The 18,517-nt window shown below is 49.5% G+C and overlaps 1 protein-coding gene across 7 annotated transcripts in view; it reads left to right on the top strand.

Moving 5' to 3' along the window:
* agap1 (ArfGAP with GTPase domain, ankyrin repeat and PH domain 1) overlaps positions 1-18,517 on the top strand; it is a 148,667-nt gene that overhangs the window by 92,689 nt on the left and 37,461 nt on the right. For 4 of the 7 annotated variants that reach the window (XM_035394311.1, XM_035394310.1, XM_035394308.1 and 1 more), the window contains 4 exons: positions 6,540-6,644; positions 9,719-9,887; positions 12,926-13,090; positions 18,296-18,457. In XM_035394311.1, the coding sequence (XP_035250202.1) occupies positions 6,540-6,644; positions 9,719-9,887; positions 12,926-13,090; positions 18,296-18,457 (601 nt within the window). The remainder of the gene's footprint in view (positions 1-6,539; positions 6,645-9,718; positions 9,888-12,925; positions 13,091-18,295; positions 18,458-18,517) is intronic. The other 3 variants (XM_035394312.1, XM_035394309.1, XM_035394307.1) reach the window with 1 other exon arrangement.

Below are 18,517 nucleotides of genomic sequence, written 5' to 3'. Positions count from 1 at the left end.
CATACCTGTGCAAGACCTTCCGATGGCTAGTCATTGATAAGACCGCAGAAGATAGAACAATATCTCACATTCATAATCCCACACCATCCCTGTCCTTCATAGATTTTTTTAACCGCACACTTGGCCCAACACTTGGGCACTGTGACTTGGTTACGCCAGAGATACAGCTTAGTGGAGCTGTGAGGGTCGCTTTCATAATGGTAAATTGGCTCAGAAGTGCTTTACAGTCATGGTTGACTTAGCACTGAAAGCTGGCCTCAAATGTAGGAAGTGAGCAGCACCCACCGTGGTGGTCCACGGTGGCCATTTTACACCAGAGCACGCTCTGCGCGTTAGCTGGAGAAAGAAGGAGACGCGTCTTATCTTCCCATCACTGCCCTGCGTTTAATGCTATATGTTAAATTTTATATTTTATATTTACATACTGTATGAGTTTAGCGTGTTTGTGGTGAAAGGGCACGCGTGTAGCGTGGTCATGCCGGCTGCTCTCGTGTAAAGACGCGTCTAAGTTGTGACAGAAAGTTTGCGCCCTCTAAAGTGGGTGCTTTGTTAGGAGTTAAATTGGATGGTTAATTTGGCTGTTATTTACCCTGTAATTCATTAGTTTCGCAGCGCCACTGGCAGCAGGCAGGCTGTAATTTCACGCCTCGCAATAAAAGATGTCTCATAATCTGCTTCATTTAGCAGCGAAAGAATTTAATGAAATTAACTGCGGCCCTAATTAAGACGGTGAATATTAAAGACCTGCTATCAAGTCCTTAACGAGAACAGCAAGATCCGCCTTCCGCTGGATTCGCAAAATATCATTTCCCCAGGAAAGGTTGTCACCGCTCAGAAGCGTTCCGGGAATGATTACTTTTTTTTTTTTTGCCTTGCTAATTAACCCATGAAATTCCTCTTTCAATTTTTACATGTATTTTTTTGTTTGTTTAGAAAGGTATAAGAATATGTTGGGAGAAATGTTCTTCGATTGCTGGTGTGTGGTGGTGAATACAGGTACGATGTGTTGGATCATCACAGAAGATATCTTTGTTGTGGTGGGGGATCCTCCATTTCGGTTTCTGTAGGGTGTCTGAAGGGTGTCCCATGATTCTGTGCGTTTAAGCACTGCACTTCCTCCATTTCCTGTTTGGTAGCATCGTGGGTCTGTGGCTTAACGAAGTGGAGGGATTTAAGGGAAGGGAGCTGGTCACTGACCCAAAGCCAAAGCAGGCCTTCCTGACCAGAGAGGCAGAAAGCGAACCCGTGTTCTTCACTTTCCTGTTCTTTCTCATTGTCAAAAAAAATGAGATTAGGGTCAGGGTTTTATCTCCTAATGAATTGAGACTGCTGAAGTAAGGTTTGGATAATTGAGTTTATAATTAATTACCCAGAACTCTTATCGTTTTTTTTCTGTCCTGTTTTATTTTATCTTGAGCTCGCCCAGCTCCCTGGGGCCTGACCTTCCCTGTCCTTGCTTCATCAGGGACGACCTTATCTGTGTGTGTGTGCACGTGCATGCGGTTTTTCCTGCCTTAATGAATTGTGTGTGTGTGCACGCGTGTGTATGCGTGTGCGCGTACGTGCGTGCACGTGTGCTTATACATGTGTGCATGTGTGTCTGTTCTCAGCCCCAGTGAAGTGCACCCTGTGCGGGCGAGAGCTCGCTGGTTCAGCCGTACTGTAGCTGTGTGTTTGTTCAGTGTCTCTGTGATCTCCGCTCAGATCTCCCAGCATACCCCTCACCCGACACACGCTCGTACGTGTGCAGTACGGCTAGTGTCCATCGTTCCCATTTAGCCACATGCGACCGCGCGGCCCTGTGCTTGGCTGTATGGTGGGGTGTGAGCGGGGTGGGGGTGGGGGTGGGGGGGGGGGGGGTGTATAACCCCAGCACCCGCGCACACTGTGTCTCCCTCATGCCCCCCCCCTCCCCAGAGGTGTCTGTGCGGATGATAAATGGGCTGGGGGTGTTGCTGACCGCGCCGGCCCGATCAGATGGCCGGCCGCGATACGGGCCGTCCGGCTTTCAGCCGCCGTCCGTCACCGAACCGCGGCCCCCGGCCCTGACTGACGCCGGGGAAATGAGCCAGCGTGGCCCCCGCCCCGCCCGCCCCGCCCCTGTCTCACACACACGGCCTGGAATGACATCCCTAGTCCCCTGTCCTGACATGAACAAAGGCCTGCTCTGAGCAGATGTGTAGCTACTGCTGTGTGTGTGTGTGTGTGTGTGTGTGTGCGTGTGTGTATGCACGTGTGTGCGCGTGTTTGTGCGCTTGTGTGCGTATGCATGTGTGTGTGTGTGTGTGTGTGTATGCATGTGTGTGCGCGTGTTTGCACGCTTGTGTGCGTGTGTGTGTGCATGTGCATGTATGCGAGTGTGTATGTATGTGTATGTTTTAAGTCACTTTTCAGGGAATCACACTCAATGGCTTCTGTGGGGAGATCTGCCCTGTTCAGTTCAGCTGAGGACTGTGGGAAGTCTTGTGTTTATTTTATGGAGCCAGGCAGAAGTATTGACTTCCTATTTGCAGCAATTGACCAGTAAGGCCAAAGCGTAGGCCGTGAACAGGGCTCCTGCAGTTAGACAGGATAAGCAGGGTGATCGCGCTCTTATTTTGACCGAGGGCAGTGCGTTCCCTTAGTAACAGGAGAGCGTCAGTCAGTCAGATTGCAGCACGCTGGTGAGCGTCACAGTTGAGGGAGCTTGCAAGCTACCGTGTGGTTCTCAACATATGTACTTGGTGTCGGCAGGTACGATGCCCCCCCCACCACCCATTTTTTATCATTTCATTTTTTTATTTTTTATTATTTATGCTGTTTCCCCCCCAATCTCTTCTCTTGATGGAAGCAACCGCTTGGAAATGAAGAAATGCAAATTCATGATTTATTTATTTCCTCAATTTATTCTCTGTGGGGAGACCTTGCGAGCTGTCAGGCCAGCGAAGGTAACGGAGAGCGAGCTAATGTGTCATCAGGCCGGGTTTAGGTGATGAAAAATACGGCCCATCAGAGGGGCGACGTGCCGTTCAATTAGCCTCCCCCGCTAAAGGATCGCTTGTCACGCGGGCGACGGATGAGCAAAATTAATAAACCCGGCCCCAAATTGTGTGGACACTTTATAAAAATAGGTCGGGTCGTTTGCCACTGTGTGCAGCGATGGGGATACCTTTAACGGATCCTCCTCCCAGCCTCTTGCTTACACGCACGCACGCACACACACACACACACTCACATGCACACACGCACATGCACACACACACACACACACACACACTCACATGCACACATGCAGATGCACACACGCACATGCACACACACACACACACACTCACATGCACACACTCACACACACTCACACGCACACACATGCACACACGCACACACTCACACGCACACACACACACATGCACACACGCACGCACACACTCACATGCGCACACACACACGCGCGCACACTCATTCACATGCACACACACACACGCACACACACTCACATGCACTCGCACACGCAAGCAAGCATGCACACACACACACACACCCACATACATTTAGATGCACATACAAAATGGTTTGCACATGCTCAAACAGGCTGTACACAAGTGACACACTGTAGGCCTCAAACCGGGTTTGGCTCAAATGATAATTTCAAAGGACTTTAGCCTAACTGTTTTAATAGAAATGTCTCATTGAACCACTATCAGGAATGCATTTTTATTTTCACTTGATTGTATGTTATGGCTAGCAACATGTTTCACATGTAATTCTCAGGGATGTCTTGAAATGTTTTCTGTTTTTACTGGAATTTTTCAGTATTTTAAAGTTTCACTGTTTTAAATGCTTGTTTAAGTCGTGCCTGTCACTTGTGTATGCATTGGCCTGTTTCACATTCAGAGGCGCTGACCCAGAGTCCCACAACCCCCGTCTTCTCACGATAGATCCTGTGAGGGAAATGGGGAATGTTTCTTGGGAAAAATGTTCCCATTCAGTTAGTGGGCTTGACAGAGGGGTAATTCTGTGCAATGGCATGTGATGTACAACATGAAGCTCAGTGGTGCAGAATGATGCGCTACGCTAAACTCTACGCTATCCCGAAAATTCAGAGTTCTGGTGCGTTAGAAGTTCAGGTCGTCACAGTTTCGCACTCCGTTGATTGAAATGTTTTAACAAGGCCAAGAGCACGTTAGCCCTTAATTTGAATTTAAATTGAAACGTGCCGCTACCTCTCGTTTATCACGGTCTGCATTCTCCCTCGGTTTGTTGTTTTTATCGTCCTTTTGCGGGCCCGGTTCGGTCGCTGTAACCGAAATCAAAACATTAAAAAAAACGATGTTATTTGTTTCCGTTTGTTTACAGAAGGGCCCATGTGCACCGGGCCCCTCCTCCTCCTCCTGGCCTCGCTGTCAGCCTCCGCTTTGCGTGATCTTTTTCCCAGACACGCTTGGACTCTATTAATTTCCCTCGTCTGCAGTGTTAATGTTTAACAAGTCCAGTGAAGTGACACACACAGCAGATACGGAGTAATTGCTAATCAGCGGACAGTTTTATTCCCCTCTTGCCTAATGAATTTGGCTGAAATGAAGTGTGGGCGGTTGCCTGTTAAACAGCCAGCCAGGCGCAGCTGATGTGCGTAGGAGAGCTCGGTAATGGTCAGATCCGCGCGCTAATGTGTCCTCGTATATTCGTATGAGAACGAGAATTAATAATACATTTTTTAAAACCGTCTCGCTTCCTGAAAGAATTTATTTTTTCTTTCTATTTTTTTTTTTTTTTTGTATGTGTAAACAAACCACAGTTACTTTCCGTTCTGGGGTTGTTATCTGAGGTTTACTTTCGGTACGGGAAGACTTTTTTTTTTCTTTTTTTTCTGTGGATTTTTAAAAAAGAACTGTTTCACGAAGTGCTTTCAAATAATAAAAATTCAGCAGCAGTATGGAGGCTTCTGGAATAGCTTCTTTATCTAATGCATTTTATTCAGTCAATGTTTGACAAATAATGAGTGACACAATAAACACCAAGCGTATCGTCTCTGTGATAAACCCCAGGATGATATTCCCCTTTGCTGTTTGCTGAGCAGATACACTTTGACACTGGACGTGCCCGTTATCTTTACAAATTACTCCGTTAGATTGCTGGATATTTAACTGAAGCATTTAGGTCTGATGGGTACAGTGACGGCATCTGCTCTGGAGATTGAACCCGCAGATTCCACAGCTGCGAAGGCCACTTCACCCACTAATACACCACAGTACCGGAGTCCATTTGTCAAATCCAATTGTCAGATTCACAGTTCAACTCCTCATCTAGGGAGAGCGTGTGCTTTAGCGTATACACGTGCTGAGCTCAAGCAGAGCAGTGATCTAATCAGTATGTGCCGGCACATCAGCCTGGCGCTGGCAGGTGATTTGACCTGCGAGCTATCAATGGCTTGACCCGTGAGCTGTCTTTGCGAAGATAGTTTGTTTGAGGATGTGCGTAGATGCATCTATATTTTTGTCTTCAGTCGGGCAGTAGGAAAGCAGAACCGGTTACAGACGGAGACGGGATCACAGTACAGAAAGTTCCATGGTGGGGATTCAAACCCCAGGCCACTGCCAACTGCCCGGCACAGTCTCCCAACTTCTTTGGGGGGGGGGCAGGGGGGTAGGAGCAGGAACTTTTTGAGGTCATTATTGAGGTACCTCTCTCTATCATGCCCCCCCCCCCCCCCTTTTCCCCCGCCCCTCACCATGAGCCTGTGACTGAAGCAGGGATCAATAAATCTTTGTTGGTAAATAATTGCCATCGAACAGGCCTTTAATATAAATTTATGAGCGCCATTTCATCACAGCCTGCAGACACTGTGAGGTGCCACGGCATAGATTTCCTATATCGCTACCGCTTAACATTTAGAACATTAACATTGCCCGGCGTTCATGTCGGAAGGAGAGAGGTACTCCAAGTTCGGCGCAAAGTCACCCCCTCCCCAACCCGAAACAGGGCTCAAAATAATGTCGAATTCTCGATGTAGCAATTAACGGCAGTGATTTACTGTGCCTTCAGATCCCCCCCCGCTGAAATGCGGCTCCTGCCGAAAGTGTCGGAAGTACCTTTGTTTCACCACTAGATGGCGAAATGCACAAGCACGGGGAGCAAAAGCAGGACCTGATCTTAAGAAATTAGTCTGTAGGAATCTTCAGCCCAGTTACAATGCAAGTAATTTATGCAATGCTCCAGTCTACATCTGCTAAATTCCTGCTCATTTTTTGGTGGGTCTGGGGATATTTGGAGGGAAGAGGGATAGAAATGAAGTTAGTCATGACAATTAAGGGAGCCCTGCCACAACTTGCCTACACAATGTCAGGCTTGTGAATAAGAATAATGATGTAATAATGTGTGTGCAATAATAATAATAATACATATGTTTCACGGCACTGCAAGTGTTTATTTGACCGGTTTACTATGAAAGTAACATTTCCCAAAATGTATGTATTTTGGTCAACTGTTCAGCATCTCAGTACACAGTGCTATATAAAAATAGTATTAACTGATATTAATATGAATACTCTTTCTCTCTGTAGGGAATGCTTCTAAAGCGCAGTGGCAAGTCCCTAAATAAAGAGTGGAAGAAGAAATACGTGACCCTGTGCGACAACGGCGTGCTCACCTACCACCCCAGCCTGCACGTGAGTATCCCTGCCCCCGACTTCCTGCTCTCTGACCGCAACTTCCTGCTCTCCGATCCCGGCTTCCTGCTCTCTGATCCCTGCTTCCTGCTCTCTGATCCCTGACCCCGCCCTCCCCTCCATCAGCTGAGGTCACAGGCCTCTAACTCAGAGCCTGGGGGACTCCGTGTGAATGCACGTCTTCTGTGTCAACCAATTACCCCGCCTTAATTGGTCTAATTAGTTAATTAGTTTGTATGGGGAAACAGGCGAGACAGACTGTTGTTGTCTGTCTGGATTACTTACTTTTCGCATTTGCGTTTTAACTCATGTTCGTCTTCCTACAGCTTTGAAACTGTAAACGCTTTTAAATTTCCTCAAGTTATGAAAATATATTCTACAACATTCTACAGCATTCTTTGATTTAGTTTTTGTGAAAGCTTTGTATTTCTTGTTATGAATATTTGAGTTATAAGTGCACTAAAAAAATATCACATTACTGGTGAGTGGAGTCATATGGACAGCTAATTCCAGTGTGCAGGACAATACGAACAGCTACCATGGATATCCCACAATTATGCTAATAAAAGTTTTCACTAGCAGCGTTGATTTCCACATCTTTCCCAAAATGCATTGCTGCAAGAAGTTTCTTTGTGGTGAGAATTTCTTCCGCAGAGAATACTGTGCTTTGTCATGTTAAAGCCATATTTGACTTGCAGAGATAGCAGATGCTATAGCAGGCTTACAGCTTGTTCATGTTAATAGCTATACAGTTTTTAATGGGTTAAAATGTGTATATCAAAAGATGGTTTGGGCAGCTGCAGTAAGTTCTCCTGGATCAGTCGTGTTGCTAAGCATAGGCTAAGTAGCACAAATGGTCCTCACCGCGTGGCTTAAGCAACAGAAATCACATCAATTCCTCTCACACTTTGTGGGTTTTCAGACAACAGTATCACCATGAAAGATGTTCATTTTTCTTTTCTTGATCCGTTCTTTCTCTCGCGCTGGACTCGGCGAGCTCTGCCCGCTGGGATAGCTGGCCTCCTGGCGGCTTTCCCGCCACGCCGCGTAGCGTAGCCCGCCTGGCCGCCAGGACTCCGCTGATTGAGCGAGATGCACCTGGGCCGCTGCGTCACCTGCGTGCCCAATCGCGACGTGGATAACGTGTAGCATTATGTCGTAATGGCCTCCCCTAATTGCCCGCTTCCCTAGGCTTGTTAGCGCACGCGGACTGTATGCTGTCCCTGCGCCATCTTATTGATGATATTTTCGCTCTCTGTCTTCCAGCAGATGCAATCAGACCTTAATGTTATTTTTAATTAAAACCTGAATTACGTTGTTAGCGTCAGAGCTTAGCCCACCCTAGGTCAGAGGCATGGATGCAGGTAGCCAGAAGGAAAGCACGCCTAATCAGTTAATGAATTGATTTGTATTAATCGCCTTACTCTTAATTGATTGATTTGACATTTTGAATAGTCAAGCTTTTGCCACCTCTGTCCGCACGCACGGTCCCCTTCCCCGTGCGCTACACGTAGCTCTGGTTCTGTGAACGCAAGAAGAGATCCCCATTCTCCCAGTGCTGTGGAGAACAACTTTTCTCACGCAGTGTTCTGGATTAATGGTTGCATTGCAGGAAAAAAAGAAAAGAAAAAACGGAGATATGTCCTCAGTATAAATGCTGATCCCGTACCGTCCCATTTGGAGTGATCACATGATCTCGGGTCACGTGATCCGGCTCTCCAGCGCAGTAAACACTTGCGGCGTACCGGAAGTCCGGGAGCTGACTCAGAGCAGACCCCCAGCGTGGGTAGAGGTTGCGGTGTCCGGTGGGATATCGGACAGCCAGTCCACCGAACAGCTCCACGCTGATCCTGTGTTCATTAGTTTTAACCTGACCCCCCCCCCCCCTCAGCATCCAGCAGGTCCTCCACATCTGTAAGGGCCGCCGTCAATTAGACTGTTTGTTGAGGCTAATAGAATGAAACTCAATCATGGCTCTTAATTGCTTGACTATGTGAAAAGAGATCACATTAATGCTACTAATTAAGTGCGTGGAAATAGATGCAGCATAATTAGCGGTGAAACTTGATAATGCTCCCCTGAAAATGGAGAACATTCTACAGCTGGCACACTTGCACATCTTTCAAAAGAATATTCAAGTACGTAAATATATGCATTGATTAAAAAAAAAAAAAACTTTTCCACGTGTTTGTTTGGTCTTTTAGAAAGGACTCTTCATCAGATCTGTGCTTCCAGTGTTCTTACCAGCCCTCCGAACTTAAGCTGTAAACATGGTGTGTGATCTTGCATATGCGTGCACACACACACACGCACACACACAGCGTGTCCTCCGTATGTAGTTTGTGGGGTCCGGCTCGCCGCACCCCTCGTGCGGTTCCCAGCGTGCGGATGATAAAAGGAGGGAAATGCAAATGGAGATGCAATTACCTCCGTCAAGCTGTTGCAGGGCCGCTGATGGCTCCAGCGGGGCCGGGGCTGAAGAGCTCTCTGGTGGCTTGTTAAGCGCTGTCGAGAGCACTTGGCTTTGAAATGCCATTTTGTCAGTCTCTCGTGAGGAGAGGGTGGGGCAGGGTGCTGTGGAGGGGGGGTGGAGGGGGGGGGGGTGGGTGGGCTTGTCGTCTTCTCATCCCGGTGTGTCGTCCTTGCCCTCCTCGCCAGACGCCGCTCTGGTCTTGCCCCCCCCCCCCCCCCCCCCCTTTGATGTAGGACGTCCCAGCTTGCGCACCGGGGTATTCTGCCCCCCCGCTTCAGTGAGCGAGGGGGGCTGGCGTGGCCCTCATGGAGATAGCGGCAGGCCACAGTGTGGTTAGTGTGTTCTGGACGGAGAAAACCATGACGACCCCCCCCAGAGGGATATTTAGAGTGGGGGGGCAAGGTCCCAATGGAGAGAGCATTTGGCGAGAAGCACTAAAATAATTAGGGCTTGTTTAATTGCTCAAATGAAAAGAAGTTTTAACGGGCAGGTCACACTTGACCACAGCCACATGTTTGTGTGTGTGTGTGTGTGTGTGTGTGTGTGTGTGCGCGCACATATGTGAGAGTAACCCCATGCGCTTGTCTGTCTCTGCTCACAGGACTACATGCAGAACATCCACGGTAAAGAGGTGGACCTCCTGCGCACCACTGTGAAGGTCCCGGGCAAGCGGCCCCCCCGCGCCGTGTCCACCTGCTCCTCCGTGTCCAGCCCCAAAACCAACGGGCTCGCCAAGGACATGAGCAACCTGCAGCTGGGCCAGAACCAGGGTCAGTCTCATCACCACGCACACACACACACCTGAACACACATATACACACAGACACACGCACATGTCCTTATGAGTCTGTCTCCTGCTCTGTCAGGACCACAGGTGAGTCTGTCACCTGCTCTGTCAGAACCACAGGTGAGTCTGTCTCCTGCTCTGTCAGGACCACAGGTGAGTCTGTCACCTGCTCTGTCAGAACCAGTGTGGCGTGAGTCACAGACCGCGTGTAGAGCAGAATGGGTCTGGCTCACACTCGAGTCCCCTCAGTACTGACCACCTGAGACTGGCACACCACCACTCTCAGGAATTAACAGCCTGAAGAAAAGAACAAGGCCACAACTTGTATGAACGGGAAAACATATATGTACAATTTGTGCGAAGACAACTAAAATATCAGACAAGTGAAATGTCAGTGCTGTTCGACATCATTTTTGTCATTTTGTTTTTAAACCTCCATAAAATCTCAGAATCTCTAGGGTTTCAGAAGGAAACGGTTTTCCTTTTTTTAAACGCGAACCACACATGTTTTGTGGGAAGCGCGGCGGGTCCTGTGTACAGGGTGTGGAAGGGCTGGGTAAAGGGACTCTGTGGGGCTGCTGTGAGGCTGTTAGCTCTCTCTGCAGCCTGGGCCTGGAGTCTCGCTGCTCCGTCGGTCACTGTGGTTCTCAGTTGTAATGCCGTTTTTGTTACATCTTATTGATATCTTGTATTTATTTGTTTTATATTTTCATTACATTGTATGCACATGCTTTGTATGGTGTTGCCTCACCTCTCACCAATAGAGTGAATAGAGCACGCACGCACTCACGCACTCACGCACGCACTCTCGCACGCATGCACGATTCGCCAAGACCAAACTAATAGCATGACTATTCAGTGACCCGTGATACATGTACTAATTATCGTCATGAATATTAATGCAATCTGAGTCCTCTCTCCACTCAGCCAGCTCCAGAAATGGGCTCTAATGAGAGAGAGAGAGTGAGAGAGATAGGCAGTGAAATAGAGAGAGCAGTGTACAATGGTACGGCAACAAAAATGTTGGGAATGTGGTGGTTTCATGTAACTTGATAGTCTGAATGACATCACATCCATGTGAAGCCCCAGTTTGATTTGTGTTCATCTTTGTGTCATACCTTTTTGTTGTGTTTGTGCCCATGTATAGTTTCAACTCTGTTGAAGAGTATAGGTATGTAGTATTAGGTATGTGCTTATCTCTGTTGTCCCATACATAGCTTGTAGTGTGTGTGTGTGTGTGTGTGTGTGTGTGTGTGTGGATAGATTTATGTGTATTTCTCTACTCCTGTACAGGGCTCTGACCTGCCCTGTGTGTGTGTGTGTGCGTGCGCGCGTGTGTGTGTGTAGGTATATGTGTATCCCTATACTCCCATACAGGGCTCTGACCTGTATTGGATTAATGAGCCCATGACACATTAGGAGCAGCGCTGAAAGGGTTTGGGCTAATGGGCCCCTTATATCTCCCTCTTTGATTGACACGTGTAAAGAGTAATTGGCTGCGGCGAGTGACAGCTCATTGGCCGCGCTTAAGGACACATTATTCCCCCATTGTGCGCCCGACGGCTGGAGGCTCCCCCGAGCGGCCTGGCTCTTTGAGCCCTGCCATTGTGTCTGCGTCTTCACAGCCGAGGCTCCACAATGCAGCTCCACAGTGCAGCTCCCCAATGCAGCTCCACAATGCAGCTCCACAATGCAGCTCCACAATGCAGCTCCACAATGCAGCTCCACAGTGCAGCTCCCCAATGCAGCTCCACAATGCAGCTCCACAGTGCAGCTCCACAGTGCAGCTCCACGGTGCAGCTCCACAATGCAGCCCCACGGTGCAGCTCCACAGTGCAGCCCCACAGTGCAGCCCCACAACGCAGCCCCACAGTGCAGCCCCACAACGCAGCCCCACAGTGCAGCTCCACAGTGCTGCCCTGTAATGCAGCCCCAGAGTGCAGCCCCACAACGCAGCCCCACAGTGCAGCTCCAAAATTAAGCCTCACAGTGCAGCCTCACAGTGCAGCCCCGCGCATCTCATTCCCGCCAGTTATCCAGGCCTCACTGCGTTTGAGCTTCAGCCTGCCGTGCTCCTCCCCTTGGACCGTGCGTCGCATTCAGTGTTAAACCGCGGTCCGACCGCCACCGTCTCCGCTTGATCGCTCTGAAGTCTCCTTCCCTCTCCCTCTCTCCTCTCTCTGTCTCTCAGTCTAAATGTATATATTAATGTTCTCATTTAGCAAAAGGTGCTCATTAGGCAAGAGAGAGCCTTATTTATTCGTTTGAAAGGAGATTAAATTGAGACGTGACATTTCGGTCTGTGGAGCTCCCCGTAGGCAGGCGGCAGCGGCCTGTCATATATCCCCCACACAAATCACCGCCTTATACATCAACGCTGAAGCAGGTATATTTTTTAACTTTGGCTTCCTAAGTGCGTGTTTAAAAGGAGCTCTGTCACTTCCATTGGGCCGGGTTAAAGGAGCGGGGAAAGGGGGCGAGGACAGACGAACGGACGGCTCGGCGTAAAACCTTGAGGAGTTCTTTAAGAGATAATGGCGGACAGGAAGAGGAGAGAAGAGCCTCCGCGGACTGAGATGGATAAGGCTACTCTGTAAATCAGAAAAGTCTCGCTCATTATTAAAGAGAGGTGCAGTTTACCATGCACCGGTAATGCGGTCATTAGTGGTGATTGAAAATAGACAGGCTCTACCTGTTCTGCTCCAAACAACGTCCCGATTCTTGTAGTCCTTCCATGTCTGTTTTGACTACATTTCCATATGAGCACACAAAAATAGATTTGATCTCAGCAAGCACAAATCCCATGTAAACGGTCAATGTGTGCATATGCAAGCATTCCTACTCTACAGGTTGTACATAACCTGCATGGATGGAAACCTCTTGTGTTACATCTTACCTGTTCCTCCCAGTGTGTTACATCTTACCTGTTCCTCCCAGTGTGTTACATCTTACCTGTTCCTCCCAGTGTGTTGTGTCTTATTGGTTCCTCTTTGACCCCGCCCCCCTCTCTCCCCCTCCCAGCAGGCTCAGTGACCAGCAGCTCCTCGGCCTCCCAGATGGCCAGTGGGATCAGCCTGGTGTCCTTCAACAGCCGGCCCGACGGCATGCACCAGCGCTCCTACTCCGTGTCCAGCGCTGACCAGTGGAGCGAAGCCACGGTCATCGCCAACTCCGGCATCAGCACAGGTAGGCGCACGCCCCCGCAGAGCTGGGGCAGAGCAGGGGCAGGGCGGGGGGGCAGTCAGTGCTGTTACACAGACCGATGGGTCTGGAATCACAGTCAACTCTGAGGGACTGACGGCTGGAGTCGCAGTCCGCTCAGTCGCACCTGTAGTCCGTTCTGTTACACGGCCAGAAGGCTGGCGGGTGGACTCACAGCCTGTTGTGGTTCTTACAGGGCCTGAGTTACACTGAGGCAGTCGTGGGGTGGGGAAGGGGTGTGACCATCACATCCTGGATCTCTCGTACATCTCCCATTGATTCAGCTGCCTCGGCCTAATGCTGCTTTAACTGTTTATCAAACTAATGGCCGCTCACAGGCCACCATTATCAACTCCAGATTCATTTTAAGGAGATGAGAATAAAAAAGTGCCCAGATTTTTCAATTAGCCAACCCCCCCACCCCCCCCACCCCCCCCACGTCTGGGAGAGGTCTGAGGGAATATGCTTTCAGAGCTCTTCTGCTTTCATTCTTCTGCCATTTAACCCTCTCATTCAATTCCCCAGAAGCACAATGACTTTCCAATGGATTTCACTTATTGAACATCGCTTTAAGCTTGCAGTAGTAAGTTTCAGGACTTTGCATAAATTTGTTATAAAATTAGTTGATGACACTTGAATTTTCAGTGAAAATTTATCTTAAAACAGTCATATTTTCATGCATTAGCACAAATGCCACAGGATGTTGATCTGTCTGACTGAATGTTGCTAGTATCTTTAGATTAAATGCAAACATCAGTTCAAATGTAATGCATTGTAAGCTTCTACATAAGAGGCTGCTAACTGTCTCTGAAGACACATCAGCAGAAGCCTTCTGATTGTGCATGTCAGGTTATGCAGGTGCTTAAAATAATAATAATAATAATAATTATTATTATTCTTATTATCATTAGTATCATTGATAACCCATAGTTGGAGTTTCAGTCCGTGGCCAAGCTGCCGCTGCAGTGGTGCCACTCCCTCTGAAGCTGGCCGTTTACATTGTGTCGCCGGGGTGACGGACGGCTGGCAGTTGATTGGCACGTCGCTATGACGATGAGCGCGAGCGACAGAGTCCTGTCCGGCGTCCTCGGGCACGTTCAGCCCAACGCCCAGCGCCCGCCTGAGACGCCCATTAAAGCTGTGAAGTGCTTAAACGCGCGTCCGGGGGGCAGGGCACTGGCGCTGTGGGGGGGGGGGGGGCGCAGCTGGTGATTTTAATTTCCTGTGTTTGACACGCTCGTCCCGTGTCCGTCCGTCCATCCGTCTGTCCGTCCGTTTGGAGCGACGGCATCAGACAGCCCCTTCGGTTAGGCCATATCTTTGTCTCAGGTTGGCACATGACGGTTTGCCCTTCCTTACGATCCAATGAAGAGACACGCTCTGCCAGCGGGGCAACAAGGTACTGCGTACGCCCCGAATTTAGGGCGTTCAGGCTAATGAGAGAGCAGAGAGGAGCATTGGGGACTGGAAACTGCTTTTAACTGCCACTAATCCTGCATGGTATTTGTTAGCGTTAAATGCTCCAGTTAGGGTGCGGTAATATCGGTGCGCTCTCTGAAAGCCGGTGCAGGCGGCGTGGTGCAGGCGGGGCGTTTGCATGGCTGTGTGCTGATGGCAGACATGCTGCAGTAATGGAGTCCTGGAGGCCTCTGTCAGGCCTGTTAGCAGCACGCTACTCATTACTCAGAGCTGGGCTGAAAGCACTGCTGCCACGTAAAGCCCCCCCCTTCATAAAAACAACCTTTGCGGCGCAGACCTAATGATGTACCCATGCGCCGGCTGACTGGATGCGTTGTGACGGCTGGGTGACTTGGAAGTTGTCACCTCTAGCCCAGGGAGCTTACAGAAATGAGATCCCGCTTCCCTGACATTAAAGAGAGACAGAGAGAGAGAGAGAGAGAGAGAGAGAGAGGGAGAGGGGGAAATAAATGCAGCGATAAAGTAATTAGCTGAAGTTGTGCTGCCGTGCCCCCACGGGTCTGGAGAGAGTCGCTGCTAGTTATGTCCTCAGCAGTGGGAGGAGCCGGTGGAGAGAGCCCCCTCGTCTTGCCTTGTCCTCTCCAGGCTCGCCCCCCTCCGCCCCCCCCCTCCGCTCGAGCCTCCCCCGTTTATAGACCCTTCACCTCCGCCGGCCCTCGGCCGCGATCAGGCCGAAATCTTCCGAGGCCAATCGGCGCTCGTTTTGATGTTCGGTGGAAGAAGAAAGCCGGACGCTTGCTCAGTTTAGCAAAAAAAAAAATAGAGCTTTGCTCGCCATCAAAGGAGGGAGTCTTAAAGTTCTTTGTTTTTTGCTCGGCATCATTTTGACAGGAAATAAAAGTTCCCTCGGTGTGCAAAGGCTCGTTGTTCTTCTCGCTTCATTCTTCGTCCTTATTCCAGGAGCTAACTGTGGCTCTGTCTGACACGGTGTAGCATTGGATCTAACGGCCACTTTAAAGGCTTGAAGGGAATTTCTTCATCTTAATCGGCACTCTGGCATCGCCCTGCTGTTAAACTTTTGGTGTTCCAGGATATACTGTCACATGAAACATGGATCTCCTCCTTTATGAGTCGTTAAATGCTTATTAAGAATTTGTAACGGTACAGTTTACTCAGTGTCATGGGAGTGTGTTGCTTGTGCTCCTCTCTCTTTTTACGTTTTAAATTCTGTGTGGTTTACATGGTTAGCGTAGCGTGCGTGGCGTTCCATCTGAAACTGGACCGGGATTAAACCGTTATAATTGCAGCATCTTTGAAAAATAAAAAGCAGTTAAAGGGAAGCAGGGGAGAGCAGACGAGGCGGTTTAGAGAAGAGAGGCCGTCTCCGCCTCCCTGTCCCTGACGCCGCGGTCCGCCATGTCCCTCCGGGTGCCTCGCTCGCGTTTCGGCAAACGCGGCCCCGAGCGCCAACGCACGCACAAAAATAATAGGTTTGCCCTTTTTTATTTTATTTATTGTTGCCTTTTCCCCTCAATTATGTAAAAAAATAAATATTACTAACAAGACTAATGGCTGTGGCTCTAATTAGGAGCTAGGAGTCATTGGGCACAGAATGGGGGGGTTGGCTTGGACGGTGGGGGTGGGCCCTGTGAGAGAGCCTTCAGCGAATGAGGGAGCTGCCTCTTTGGGGGGGTCACCCCAGTCTTTGCTGTTCTGACCGGTGGGCAAACATTCCTGGTTTAATTTGTCCCTGTCTGTAGGGCATCTCAGCTCTCGTCCTTTTGTGTTTACCCCTGCAAACAGCCACCCCCCCTCCCCCCCTCCCCCCCTTCCCTGCCAGCTCAGGAGTGGAGCGTCACTCTCTCCCTTTTCAGTTTACATCCACCGCTACCCCCCGGCTGCCGCCCAATGGCAGCCCAGCTTCTGCAGCCACTTTGGGATCCAGTCAGTTAAATGTTGGATTAAAGCCCACTGGAGATCAGCATTTAGGCCGCCTGCAACACGCTGTTATCCAGAGTGACTTACATGGCTTACTGGGGTTTTATTTAATGCTAACATATGGCTCATGGGATATTTACTAAAGCAATTCAGCTTAAGTGCCTTGCTCAAGGTTGCAACTGCATTGTCTCGCCTGGGAATCAAACCTGCAACCTCTGAGTTGTCTATCCCTTGCGCTGCATCAGCAGAGGTAGGGCGGGAAGTCCACGGTCACATTCTCTGTGCCAGTAAGTGAATGATTGTGCCATAAACACGGAATGTCTTGGTGTTTGTTGGTGTTCTTTGTTGTTTCTGTGGGCCTATCACCCGCCAGCGCATCAGAGGCGGGGCTAAACCTGGATGTGTGATCAGGCCGCTTTGTCTGTCTCGCTCGTCTGTCTGTCTGGCCTGTCCTTCTCCATTCAGCAGAAAGAGATCCCCCAACCTGCTGCACCTCACACCGCCCTGGTCCCTGTTTCGAGCATTTTTAACTTGCTCACAGACAGAATTGTTTCGCACAGCACTTGCATTTTGGCGCTGTAGGACCCTTTTGGACTTCTTCAGGAACAGTGCATTCATTTCATTTGTAGAAAGCAGCACAGTTGCATTAAAGTCAAGTGTTGCAAACCGGTTTGGAAACAGTTCTGTACTGAACTTTCAGTTTCTGAGTGCTGTTACTATGGCTACTGGGAGGGCGATTGTGTATGTTGTGACTCCAGATTCCTAAATGCGTTCTGGTTCTGGTTACACCACAGCATCCCTGGTACGTGCACCAAACGGGGGCAGATATTTCACAAAACATTGCAGACGGTTAGGAGCAAATTGTAGCTTTTGTGGCAAATTACAGGTAAATATTTTGCGTTTGTAGTGCTTCCTAAGTGTTTTTGATTTGTAAGGTTGGCACCCTTCCTGTACCCCTCACCCCCGGCGGGTCACTTGGCCCTGTGCAGTTGGGTAGCGGCGTGGAGGACGAGACAGGACGGGTTGGCGGTGGAGGGGATGGGGATGGGCTGGGGGTGGAGGACGCTGTGGTGGAGACTGGGATGGGCTGGGGGTGGAGGACGCTGTGTGGGAGTCAGGATGGGCCGGGGGTGGGGGTAAGATGCAGATGGGGGGGCAGTTAATCCGCAGCAGTTAATTGTGTTCTGTGGGATGGCATCTTGTCAGCAGAGATAAGTTGTCACGTTTTCCACTTGAGCTGAGACTAAATGATTGTAAAATAAGTTATGGGTGTCCTTGGGGCTGTCTGGCCTGGCGCGGGGCTGGGAGTGAGCTCCCATCACTCCGCCGGCTCGCCCCTGATATTGATGTTATTTCATTCAGCCCGCAGTCACAGCTGTCAGCTCTGCGCATGAAAAGTGAAACTGCCTCCTGATGGCCTACGCCAGAGAGCAGCCCTATTCCAGAGAGCAGCCCTGTGCCAGAGAGCAGCCCTGTGCCAGAGAGCAGCCCTGTGCTAGAGAGCAGCCCTGTGCTAGAGAGCAGCCCTATGCTGGAGGGTGGCCCCATGCCGGCACTAGCTGGCTCTGATGTTACTACTGTGCTTACTTGAATTAGTATTACGTTTATTATAATTCATGTTATTATATTTAATGTACAGCTGTTCTAACATTGCTACTGTTGTGTATCATTATTATTATTATTATTTATGCATCGCTTTTGGCATTTCTATTGTTCTCACTATATTGTAGAGGGTAATGCTTTGTCCTCTCTTTTCACAGATATGGGTCTGGGCGAGTCTCTGGGTAATGTAGTTTCAGAGACAGGCTAATGCTCTGTCCTCTCTCTTCACAGACACAGGTCTTGGGGAGTCTCTGTGCTCCAGCCCCAGTATCTCTGGCACCACCAGCCCCAAGGTGGACCCCCCACCCTCCCCCCACGCCAACCGCAAGAAGCACCGTCGGAAGAAGAGCACCAGCAACTTCAAGGCAGACGGCAGCTCCGGCACAGCGGAAGGTAAATGACCTCCTGGTCCAGTTCCACCTTAATGCTGGAACAGCATATTACCCTGTGTCC

The sequence above is a fragment of the Anguilla anguilla genome, chromosome 15 (genome assembly GCF_013347855.1).
Source record: "Anguilla anguilla isolate fAngAng1 chromosome 15, fAngAng1.pri, whole genome shotgun sequence".
NCBI classification, from domain to species: Eukaryota; Metazoa; Chordata; class Actinopteri; order Anguilliformes; family Anguillidae; genus Anguilla; species Anguilla anguilla.
The sequence above is the reverse complement of the archived record's forward strand: the minus strand, read 5'-3'. Positions and strand labels throughout refer to the sequence as shown.